The 13,617-nt window shown below is 35.0% G+C and overlaps 1 protein-coding gene across 9 annotated transcripts in view; it reads left to right on the top strand.

Annotated features, from left to right (window-relative positions):
• The window catches only part of LOC111504042 (uncharacterized), a 163,470-nt gene that overhangs the window by 121,393 nt on the left and 28,460 nt on the right, over nucleotides 1–13,617 (top strand). For all 9 annotated transcript variants that reach the window (XR_012466769.1, XM_074180048.1, XM_074180043.1 and 6 more), the window contains 2 exons: nucleotides 7,527–7,643; nucleotides 9,166–12,645. Coding sequence is in view for 8 of the 9 variants with exons in the window: in XM_074180048.1 (XP_074036149.1) it covers nucleotides 7,527–7,643; nucleotides 9,166–12,645 (3,597 nt within the window). In the remaining variant the exon portion in view is untranslated. The remainder of the gene's footprint in view (nucleotides 1–7,526; nucleotides 7,644–9,165; nucleotides 12,646–13,617) is intronic.

Below are 13,617 nucleotides of genomic sequence, written 5' to 3' on the forward strand. Positions count from 1 at the left end.
ATGTAAATATTTGTATGTAACTACAGCTGGGAAACAATAAAAACTATTATAATTCTTATTATTATCTTTATATACCTCAAAAGTTGAAATTTATCCTGATGAATGATTCTTACAAATTTCAACCTAAATCGCCAGTGTGTTCTCAGACGATGCCAAGCACAAAAATATTCTGTTAAAAATATATCCTTCACACATGGTATCGGTTGAAAGTTCCGGCAATGCTACCACCTGTTGTATCCGTCCCGTCAAGCATGTACACAGATGACGCCCATATATTTCAAGTATGGCATTACTGCTGCAGATTGCTCGGAATCCCAGATCTGTAAAAAAACAGGGTGAATCTCCAGGAACTGCATCGATTGAGTGAGAAAACTATAATTAGGAAAAATCTGAAAATTTGACAATATATTAAAGTCGATGGGGGAAATCGTGTCGCAAATATATTACATGTCCTTGAAATAATTTTATCACCTTCTCCTTAAATAATGAATAAATTTAAATAATCTTCGTTTGTGTAATTTAATCGTCCAGGCTTGCTTTATTATTGAGAATTTGCAAATGACAAGCAGTAACATCATCATATCAATTGATTAGTTTCTAACGTGCATCGTCATGCCCAACTGACATGATTTAGAAACCGTATAGTAAGTATTATGTCGATAGAAAAATATTAAATTGCAAATATTTCAAAAACTACTAACATTCGGAATAAGTATCCATATACAAAGTTACCCTTATTTTTGATGCTTTATGCGAATAAATCATAAAAATGGGGGGTTTCCTTTTGAAAAAAGTCACTTTAGACGGTTTATTAAATTTCATTTATATTTCTCTTTTTTGACCATCCTGCATTAATAATTATCGAAAATTCATATGAAGTCTTATGAATTTGGTTCTACTCTATAAGGAACCCGACTAAAACATAATGATGAAGGTTTTCTTTTAGGAAAAACTGATGATTATTGTTAGGGTCGGCAAACATCATTTTTGACATAAAAACATAAATATATCAAAAACGGTTTGACTTAGATATTGGATTTTATGCGCAAAATGTATTTAGATTCTGATGTAGAATTCAGAAATGTTATAATATATAGGGTGTTTCATTTGAAATAACGAAGTTGACAGCAAATTCTGGTATAACCGGAAGTGCCGCTATTATAGTTTTTTTACAATCGATCGATGCAGTTCCTGAAAATTCATCCTGTATAATGTAATGCAGATTGATAATACTGAAGCTTTCTGAACTAAAACTATACTGAAGATGTAGCACAGTGCTTTAGAGATGAACATCGCCCCTCCCAAAAGATTACCGAAAAAAACTTGCTGCAAAATCAGCTGAAGTAACGAAATGTATTCGGAAGAAGGTCGCTGCCAGTGTGGCATATCTTTTCAGGGTCCATTACTAAGTTTAACAAAAAATATACCTGTTCGTATTGAGGATTTCAACTGAAATAAAAACCATACCACATATAGCAACACTGAAAGTTCGATTCTCTTCAGCTCAAGGTCCACAATGAAAATCTGCAGAAGACACTACACTTATACTGCTAAATAAACCAAATAGCTCTGCTCATAAAGCAATTGAATCTTCAACTTTCATAGATAAAGTGAACCTTTTACTGAGGATACAAACATGATTATTGAATTCAAAACTTCTACCTATGAAGTGCCCGATATTATTTCGCACCATATTGCAATATTTTGCACACATTCCAAATAATATTCATCAATATGCACCCATGCATCAATATGCATGAGCACCCGTAGTATTAAATATATTTCCATTACCCTTTTCTCATTGTAGCCAATGAATATAACGTAGTTCTCATGTCAAAGGTAAGGCATATGTAGCACTGATCATTAGTGTGAAGTTATCCATGAATTTTCATCCACAAGTTCTGATGTAGAGACAACCAATGGTGGGATAGAACTACATTATTGCGCAGTGTTACCAAGTCTCTAAGAGTTCTACAGAAGTCCGTAAAAATTGAAATAGTTGATGATATTATGATTGGTGGTCCTATATTCACAAGTGTCTCATGCTGTTTTTTCTCGACATCTAGTGCAAAATAATAATCAATATATACGTAGTTGATAAAACAAAAATATGTTTAAGAACACAAATTTTTAGAAAACGCTTTTTAATGATCGATAATTCATGAAAATAATTTTTCCCACAGGAGACTTAGAGTGCTCTGTCTTAAATTATAATTCATTATAAATACTCATATACGAGGTTGAAACGAAAATTTATGGAAAACGATTTCTGATGGAAGATAATGGAAAATACTGGATCGTAAATTATAGAAAATAATTGTTTCTCAGTGAACTTAGACACGTTGACAGTAAGTGCTTCAATGTCATTACTTCTTAGAGTGGCGTTGAGGTGATTATACGTCTCTTTGACATCCAGAGAGTGCGGGATGCTTCCATCTATGAGTAGCACATCCGCTTCTTAGTCCCCGCTTCGTTTTTCCTTGAGATAGACCATTGCACATGGTCTTCATACCGATAGCATGCGTGTACTCTGCCACCACCCTCAAAGACTGATGGAGGTCCTTTTCTCCAGAGGCACAAAGTTTGAAACCATATAAAACAAATGGTCGAAGCGAGTCTGCCAGAATGGAATGAGTTGTTCAAGGCATCTCAATACCTTGTCGGGTACCGCAAGGTATCTAGGCAAATGAAAGATGAGCCCAAGAGATGTTATATTAAGTGCCTTGCGATAATGGATCCAGCCCATAGAGAGGCTACGATTATACTGTATCGAGTCCCACGTTTTGTTTCAAATGATAATGCCTTTCCACTATAACGCCACAGTTACTATTTTTCCAACAGAATTTATGCTTTCATTTGTATTTGGTATTTCATTCAACGCTTCCCATCTTCAAATTCAAATGAAGCAAAGTGTGTGTGTGAGATATCATAACATCGTTAAAATGTCTACCACGGCTTCTCTGGGTGGAGCGAATCCGAAGCGTCTAATTTTTCATGACTCTGGCGCATAAATCATGCTGAATTTGACCAATGTCAAATTATGTTGGCTTTGAGGACCATTCTGGTTTGTGGTTTATTCACATACCTACACCTGCAACTTGAGAAATTCAGATAGTAATCATCGATCTATAGTGCTTGCTGTTGGCAGTGATGACCTGGCCAACGTCGTTCTCAAATATCAAACCCTTATTAAATTGCACAGCAATAGGGGAAATCTGAAGTTGAACTCAGACTTCCACAACTATCCCACCCGAAATAATAGTCAGGTGAAGCCAAACAGGTTCAGACTGAAAATGTCTTCTTCTCTCCCAACTTGAATTTGTACAATAAACTTAATCAAGGCCTAACAAAGCTCAGCATGTATCTTAAAAAAACATTGACTGAACATTGCTTCTATTCAGTAGAGGAATACATGAACTCCACAATTCACTAGTCCATTGCTATACATTCACCTTCTTTTTATATATATTTTTCATTAATTTTACATTTATATGTGTATTTACTAACCTACTACTCGTGTAAGTTATTCACAATGTATTCAATAAAGTTTTCTTATTCTTAGTTTTATTCTCATTATTATTCTCATTCTCATTCTCATTCTCTTTCCTATTCCTATTCCTATTTCTATTCCTATTCCTATTCCTTTTCCTATTCCTATTCCTATTCCTATTCCTATTCCTTTTCCTATTCCTATTCCTATTCCTATTCCTATTCCTATTCCTATTCCTATTCCTATTCCTATTCCTATTCCTATTCCTATTCCTATTCCTATTCCTATTCCTATTCCTATTCCTATTCCTATTCTTATTCCTATTCCTATTTCCATTCCCATTCCCATTCCCATTCCCATTCTCATCCTCATCCTCATCCTCATCCTAATCCTTATCCTTATCCGCATTCTTATTTATAGACCGATGATGCCGCCAGCCCAAAATCCACACCAAACAGTGACTTTATCGGGATACATTGGACGCTCTTGGATCTCATGTCGATTGATATCGTCTGTTTGTTCAGTCGCCAACTGCTCCAGAGCCCATTCAGCAAACATCCGTCGTTGTTTTTAGTCGTTCATCTTTAGTTCTTGGGTCACTTGAATTCTAAACGGACGCAGGCCTGTGAAAGGTCGAGTTCTTGTGAGCGACGCGAAGTCGACGCAGCGACGATGTTTTCGGCAGATCTTGCGTTTCGTCGTCGTACGGGTGTTGATTGATCGTTTACCGAACCAGTGGACAAAAATTTATCCATAACATTGCGAATAGTCCTCTCGGTAAGACGATTATGGCGACCGTAAAATTGGCAAAAGCGCGCGGTACGTCCCTGTTGGAAGCCCTATACAACTATATGTTTTAATCAGTTGAAAATTTCAACTTCCCTGAAGATTACATGAGTTGATTTCCGTGATAATTATTCTTTTAATCCTAGTGTTGTAAATGGAAATATTGGAAATTTATGAACGTACCTTGGAAATATTGGAAACATTGAAAATATTTGATAAAATATTGAATTTATGTCATGAATAATTCAAATTTGATGTTTATTAAGCCATAAACTCACAATAGAAGTATTTATAAATATGAAAGATTCATTAGTTTTGAAAATATATTGAGCGCCGATCTTTCTTGACATCTTGACTCTTCATCACAACACGCAACAGTCGAATTTGTATGGCTGGCGCCGCTGCCGCCTGGGAAGTCCCGCGATCGTCGGGAATTCTGGGCGACATAAATATTGTATTATATATTATACTTCTCACTTCGTTTTCGTTTGGTGATTAGTTTATGTAGCAAGTAGCAAGTGTTTCAGTTTCCAGTACGATATTAGAAGATATTATTTTATACAGTGTAGTGTATAAATGTACGTAAAGGTAAATTATGTTAGTAAGATTTATACGTTTATTTTTTATTTGTATTATGGTGTGAACCGTAAGTGAGCTTAAAAATAGGGAAAACAATAGACATTGTTCGGAAGTATTGCATTTCTAAAGTTAACAATATTTACCAGTACATGTATTGCAGTAAAACCTTTCTCAAAAATGCGTCCAGGATCAAAACTTATTTGAGTAAAGTTTCTAAAAATACTCGTAAGCAAATTAAAAGCAAATTTATGCAATCTGGCGACGACAAAAATGCGTCATCAAGCGACGATGAGAACGAATGTGTGTTAGTAAATTAAACCATTTTGGGTGATAACTCCACTATTAATGCTCCTGAATCTGAACGGTTAGTGCCAGAAATATCACCGCAACAGTCAACCTCAAGTTTCACAGCTACTTGTAGTACTAGTTCTATAGGCAATTCCAGTTTTGCATTGATTCTGAAATATCGCATCCTTCTACTTGCAATGTTTCGAAAAAACCCATTAAGCCTGCGACTTGTTCAATGAAACCCGCGACTTCTATCAGAGTTTTTGAGTTGGCCGAATTGCCAAAAAAGATCAAGTAAGTATAGCGTGGATTTTCGATACAAAATATAAATTTGGATTAGAAATTGCACTTAACCCTAAACCTATGCTTTTTTTTGCATGAAAAAAATCGAAAAGCAGCTAGCTCGTGCAATATATGCTAGTTACTGTCCATTGTCCATCTTTGAGAACCCCGAATGGATTAAATTCTTCAAGATGATTCATCCAAGCTTTGTACCACCAAGTAGATATAAACTGTCGAATACAAATTTGGATGCAGAGTTCAATCGAGTCAAGGAGAAGATTGAAACTACAATCAATGAAAGCGAAATTCTAGGTCTTCAGAGTGATGCTAGAGAGAGCAACATACGAAACCAAGGAATAATAAATTGTATAGTAACTACACCATCACCTCTACTGAAGGCTTCTATTGAAACTAAGTTGCAAAGACAAAGTGCACAGTATATAGCTGAAGAAATGCGTAAGATGATTGAAAAATACGGATCAAACAAATTTTTAGGATACATATCAGATAATTCAAAAAATATGCAACTTGCTGGAATTAAACTAAGGGAAAAATATGGTATTATCACATATGATTGTGATAATATTTGTGATAATTTGTTATGTAATGATTTGCTTAAAATTATTACTATATCGACTCTGATTTATAAAGTTACAGATATTGCAAAAGAGATTAAGAATAAACAAGTTTTGTATGAACTTTTGCGGATTAAACAAGAAGAAAATAAAAATGTAGAGCCAAATGCAGGTGCCGTACAATTGCCCGTAAAAACTCGTTGGTCTTCAATTTTTGAAAGTTTAAAAAGTGTATACAATACTAAGCTCAGTTTACAAGTAGTTGCAGTTAGCCAAGAAGCAACACAAATTTTTAATAAAAATGTTGAACAGTGGATATTAGATGATGAAGTATTTTGGAGTCAAATTTCCAGCCTGATTAACATCTTTGAACCTATTGGCAAATGACTGATAGTTGTAGAAGAAGAATATGGCACTATTCACTTTGTTGTAAAAGCATTTAGCGATATTGAAAAGGTAATTCAGAACAACCTTTAATTTTCTCCACTCAATGATAAAGAGAAATTTAAATTGCTAGAGTTTCTTGACAAAAGAGAAAAGTTTGTTATTGAGCCTATACATTATGCTGCAGAATTACTTAGTCCAAAATCACAAGGTTCTGAACTTGATGAAACACAAATTCTTCTAGCCATAGAGTGCATAACTAATATAACAAAAACTAAGCTCAGTATAAACGAGCAAGACAGAATAGATGACATAGCAAATTACCGTTGTGAGACTGGCAAATTATTTGGAGATAATTTTATATGGAAAAGTACCTTTGATAACCCAGTCTCCTGGTGGAAAGGACTTTGTTCTCCATCTTTACTATCACAAATAGCGACACGCATCTTCGGCAGCAACGAAACGCAGTTTTAGCGTTTACAGTCACATTTATTCGAAATAAACAGACTTACTAATGACAGAGCTGCCAAACTAGTATGTATCCCATAATCAAAATTTGCTGAAGAAAAAGGAAAAAGGCGTTAGGTCAATTTTCATTTCGGAATCTATTGAAGATTTTGAGGCAATAGACGTGCACGATGAAGATGTTGAGTGTGATAATAGCGATGGAGATATGCCTCTGGCTCAACTTCTTCATCAAAAATAAGATTTTTTTTCAACAAGTTTAGTATTATTTTTCTTTGTTTGTGTTTAAGTATGAAGCATTCTGTTTCGTTTTGTTTTTTCGTTTTGTTTTTTTGAGAAAGTTTGACATTATTTTATTTTGTTTGTGTTCAGGTATAAGCATTCTGTTTATTGTTTTGTTTTTTTATGAATAAACATTCCATTTTCTTATATTTTTTAAAGTTTTTTTAATGTTTTCAATATTTTCATATATTTCCAATATTTCAGGAAATATTTTACAACACTACTCAATCCTGGTATATTTCAATTTGACAGTGGCCCTAGTAATTCCAACGGTGAATCACCTTCTTCAATCATAACTGAATATTGAATGTATGATTGTATTCCGTCTTCATTTTGTGAAATTGACTCATTGCAAACTCTCATCAAGAAGACATTAATTGAATTTTTTTTTATAGGCATACCGAATCACACCAAGAGCCATTTTCTCACAGAAGTTTGAAAAATCAACGCCGAAGGAAATCCCATCTTGATGATATTTATGGTCCAAACTTTGAAGAATTCCAGAAAAAAGAGTGAGTAGTAACAAAAACCTGAAAAGTAATAATCGCTTTCCTCAGTTGAATTTTTTAAGGCTTTCGCCAGTTAGTTTGTCATACTATTTTCATATTACATTATTTTGTAGATATTTTGCCCGAACTGCCCAAACATACATATTACCGTTTAGTTTCATGATAGTGAATATCATGAACAGATGATATGTTTTTTGAAAATGGTGTAATTTGTTAACACTTAGACTTCTCTAATCTGTTAATAGGGGTATACTCATCACAATTGAGAGTTGGCACTAGTAATGAATAATGTTTACATGTGATACATTTTCAAATGGCTACTATTTTGTTATTAATAACCATGTGAATAACACATATTCCAATTTCAATTCTGAAAATAACTCCAGTAACTTGAGAAACTTCCATATTCGAATTGATGAAATCAAACATAGTTTTTATTAAAGGAAGCATATTATAACTGTGTTGAAAAGAATATATAATACAATTTGTATAACCATTAAAATCTCTATGGTGTCTGTATCTGTAGAGTAGGGAGTGTGAGTGTAGGCCCACATCCCTTAGGCCACATGTGATCCATTGTACATCCTTCCGAGGAGTTGTCCACCTAGGTCATCGTCCATCCTGCCCTTTCCAGGAAGGTGTACAGGTTACTAGGAGACATCTCCTTTATATCGGCAGGTGTAGGCCAAGACTCACCGAACACACACCCTCTTATTGACGATAATTCGGGACACTCGCATGGGACAATGCTGACAGTTTCATTTTCCTGTTCACACATCCTGTATAGAGGTGTGTCCACTAGCTCCATATCATGAAGGTGTTTCCTTAGTTGCCAGTAGCCAGTCAGAAATCCTACTGTTAAGCGTAGATTTTTTCCTGGTCATCGCCCTATATTTCTTCGACGCCAGCTTCCCAGGGTCACCCAGGGTGATCCTGGCAATTCCTACTTCGAGGTTAGTCGTGCGCAATCGTAACATTAACACAGCTCCCTTGAACTACAGGTTCAGAGGGGTCAGACCAGTAATTAATTCCATTGCCGCGGTTGGTGTTGTTCTCATGGCTCCGTACGTTAACATAGGTCTTATTATTGCAGTGTAGATCCAGGTGACCACACGGGGTGAGAGACCCCATGCGCGTCCCACTGTCCTGCGACATTGCTCATTAGCCACATATGCTATCTTTGCTCTACTACGTAGGTGAGACTTACATGTTATTTTCGGGAGTAGTACCAAGGTATTTCACCTCTTCAAATGAGTTTAGTTTGCTTTTGAAGATTTCGGGAGGTTTTAAGCCCGATAAACTCATTTTCCTGGTGAAAAGGACCATCTCACTCTTTTTGGGATTGGTTAAAATATACACAGCCATTGTTTCATTTTATGACACAGATGAATTGTACAATGTATACATTATTAATATACCAATTTTTCGAATTGGATATTATTTTAAAATATGTGAGAGATAGGTTGCGATTCATATTCAAGAGAAATCGATATTTTTGAAAAGTAATCAATTCCGTTTCTTTCAGATACCACAGAAGAAGGTATTCTAAATGGGACCAATCGGACCACAGAAGTTCAGTTCTGCGATCAATCAAACAAAGCTCTTCGCAGAAATCTGAAAGTGATAGTAGGGATTGTCACTCTAAGAATGATAATAAAAAGCAATTCACTGATGAAATTGACAATAATAAAAAGGTGGGCTGTGATAATGACAATAGTCGGGTATCGGGCTTTTCAGAAAAATCCACTTTACCAAATGCAAACGTTCCAAATGAGACAATACCCAAAAAAGTAAGTGAGGATCTAAAAAGCACTACAAAATGTGTTAACTTCGAAGATAACACGGACCAAGTCAAACAGTTTCGTGAAAGTACGAATAAAATGATTAACATTATCAGTGATGAGAAAATTACAAATTCTACAGAAACAGTCAACATAGTTGACCGAAAAAAATCAATTGAGGTCGATGATGAAAACATGTCTGAAGAAAAATCTGCCTTAACAAATACTTCTAACTTCCATCTACGAGAGAATTCATTGGAAAAAACTTTTTCCTCTGATAGAAAAATTGAATCTGATGAGGAAACTGTATATCACAGTGATTTGATAGACATTGACAAAATTGATAAAACCAAATCATTTTTACCGACACTGAAAAATATTGATGAAGATGGCTCATGTCGTGATAAAAGAAGGAACATTGACAACTCAAATAATATGGTTCAAATGCCATCAAATAATTTTCCGGATATAAATTCTGATCGATTGTTAAGTGAATTGACTGAAGCAATACAAGATAACACCGATAAAAAAACGGTAGAGGATGTTACGAATGATCGAGCTTTATCTACCGAGAACGAGCTCGTTATTCATTCCGGTATACATAATGAAAATAATAAGCCCTCAAAAACAACAATAAATGGAAATAAATCCTCTACAGAAAGCTCTTCGCCAGTTGACCGCTTAAAACAATCGAAAAACTGCAGTGAACATACCAAAACAAAATTCAAAAAACAATGTTCTGAACAGAAGAAAATTATCGAAAAGAAAAAGTCTTCTAACGGGAAAATGTCGTCATTATATTATCCCGCGTTGGCTAATTATACCATCCCTAAACTGACAGAAAAGCCAAATAAGTTCTCAGGGATCGACGAACCATACATGAAAAAAATGGAATCTCTATTTGGAATTGATGAGGATGATGAAAACAACCAAAGGAAGGTGAAGCCAGTGAAAACTAATATTGATTCTGAAAACAAGTCTAAAAAAAGGCTCAGTGCTATAAACGAACATTCAGATTCAAAAAAGAGACGTACAGATGGTGGTGCTACAAAATTTCTTAAGGAGCCTATGGGGGATAAAATTGGAATAAGCAAAACAGCAACCGAAGAAGAAAATAGAAAAAATAAACATACTTCCAATATCTCGAAGACCTTGAAATCGACTAATGGTTCAAAATATAACGTTCACAAATTGAGCCGACATAAAACTAATCACAGACATGAATCAGTACAACCGTCTACCAAAGTGTATAAGAAAGTTATCGAATCAGAAACTCAAGATATGAAACCATCGGCTGCAAGTAATTCAGAAGTAGTTAACAAAGACAATACAGCAAACTTTAAAAACCGTGACAGAAAACATATGAAGATAATTGATAATAAAAGACGTAATTCAGAAACTGTTACTTCAAATAAAAAATTGATTACAGAGAGGCGACATTCTTTGCAACTGTTCAATTCTGATGGAGTCAAACGAAATAATAATGGAGCGAAAGAAAACAGTGAGTTACAAGTAATATTACAACAGAAAAATATTTCGAATGAGATTTCTATGAATAAATCAGTTACCGAAAAACACAACTCATACCGAAAAGGTGTTATAGAAAATGATACCAAGTTTAACATTCCTGAGAAAAAAAAGATGCAAATTGAAAATTCTAAAGATTTTGATGAAATATCGAGTGCATTATCAAAGATCTTCGAATGCGAAACACCTATTACAGAAAAGTATTCAGAATCAACAAAAACTTCAGATGAAGTAACTATAACTGAAATGGATATTGTTTCTGAGTCTGTTTCAAATTCAAACAGAATATCTGAGTCTGAAATAAAAACTTCTGTTGGACCAATAACTTCAAACAAAATATCAGGCTTTGAAATCAATCCTCATGAAAACTCGTCTGCGTTGCCTTCGTTAGAGTCGCTGACAGAATTCAATTCAGAAACGGAAACGACTATATCTGATTTTCCACAGGAATCTTCTGAAAAGGAAACATCTCTCCAAGTTGACATCTCTGATGAAGTAGCAACCAAATCTTCAGGTGTAGAGGAAAACACTTCCAATTGTTTGGAGTCTGATAGCTGCAAAAAATCTCTTTTCCAGTTACCCCAAGATATCACATTTGAAAAATCAAATTCAGATACGCCTATGACAAAAGTAACTGAAAAAGATCAACTTGAAGTGAATGGAATAAAAAATGAACTGAACTCGTTAGTTGAAGATGATAAAAGTGCATCGAAAGCGCAGAAAAGTTTATTCTTAGTAAATACTGCCATTAAATGTGAATTGTCCCTTCCTAGCGAAAACTGCAGTCCTCTTGATGGTATATTCATTCCTGAATGTCACCGAATTCACAGTTTTATAGTTCTCAATGATTGCAGCGAAATTGCATCTATTATGGATAGTCCCGAAGTTGAAAAAGACATTATAGTTATTAAAAATTGTTCAATAAATTCTGAAGTGATGGAAAGTGAAGTGACAGAAAAAAGCACTGATAACGATTCTTTCGATGATGTCATTGAAATTAAGCCAAATATACCAGTTATTGATTTAACTAAAGATTCTTCTGATGCCAATATAACACAAATAGACTCAAAAGAAGATTTATTGGAATTATTACACCAGGTTGACACAAGTGGTGAAAAAATTACAATCTATCGAAGTGATGAGACTTCGAACGATTTGGCAGAAGTTCAAACAGTGTCTGTCTCAATATCACCAGCAGTACTAGGAGTGAATGTGCAGAAAGAAATCAAAACTGATGATGAATCTGCTGAACCCATTTCAATTGTTGGAACAAATGGATCAAATGAACAAACTGTTTCTCCAATGGAATACGATGAAATCACAACTTCAATTGATCCGATATCCGAAAATATAGAAACTACATCAACATTATCCACACAAGTGGAAAATGGTGGAATAGCCGAGAGGCTCCTTATGGAAAAAGAACAACCTGCCACAGATAATCTCCATATAGCTTCACCAACCCCTGTTGAATCCAATGAAGTAGAGTTTCTACATCCAAAAACTTTGGACCAAAATTCAGTCAGAAAAGTAACACCGAGAACAAAGAGCCAACTGAATAATACTTCATTGGACGAAACGCCTCTTCACTCAACACCACAAACAATAGGACAAAACTCAGATCACTGCGATAATATTGCAAAACTTACAAGATTCGTTTTTCCACATTACCTACAAAGAATTCCACAGGGAAATAGGTATGTATACTTTTCGAAAATTTGTTTTGACTTGATAGGGAAACTTTTAGGAAATCGTAGGTGGTTTTGAATATTATAAAAGACTAGTTGTTGCCCGCGGATTCGCCCGCATAGAATTTGGTTCATCACATCAAGTTTCGTGACCGACCCCTTTGAACGAATAGTTACGATATTATTTTATCAACTCGAAACTTCAGGTTTCCAACTTCAAAACTGACTATTTTTTTCCATGGGGGTTAAAATTCCTGATTTCTCTCTTGACTCTTATTTACGCTGTACAAAGAGCCTACCTGCATATTTCAAGATTCTAGGTTCAGTAGTTTCGGCTGTATACGTTAATATGAGAGTGGGCAACAGTAGTAGTTTATAATTTCACTTTAAAAATACAGTAACTGAAAAAATATGCTGTACTGAGTAATGAATAGCTTCGAGAATCGAATTACGTTACCTATAAAGAAATTCGCAAATCTAACACAACCGTCTGCCCTCACGCGTCTGCCCACGTTCGGCTCACGTTCTGTGCGATGGCGCTTTATTACTAAGACCGCCCATCTACCTCGGCGCATCGTCCCATGTTGTCCTACAGTGGACGCGACCCGTAATGGCTTACTGTGTTGCGTCAAGTTATTCTTATCATGATAACTTTTGAACGATTCGTCCAAATTACTTAGTGTGAAAAACAAACTGAATCTATATCAAAAAAGTATATATTAAAAAAAGTATCTTAATTTGCTGAAAATTTTGTGATGAACAATAAACGCCATATAATTGAAATACACTATCTAACAGGTAACTTTAAACGTTCAAGCCAGCCTCGAATATACCTACATATCCCACAGTAGGTTGAGTGGACTAACGCCTATCAGAAAAAATTGGCTTGAACGTTTAATGTTCATTTCTTTAGATTTGTTTACTGTCAGTCTTCAAGCATAGCCCACTGACTAATAAGAATGTTTTTCTTCCTCATTCAGA

This window comes from Leptinotarsa decemlineata, unplaced genomic scaffold, assembly GCF_025532065.1.
Source record: "Leptinotarsa decemlineata unplaced genomic scaffold, Ldec_3_MD MMD2_tig00026282_RagTag_RagTag, whole genome shotgun sequence".
NCBI classification, from domain to species: Eukaryota; Metazoa; Arthropoda; class Insecta; order Coleoptera; family Chrysomelidae; genus Leptinotarsa; species Leptinotarsa decemlineata.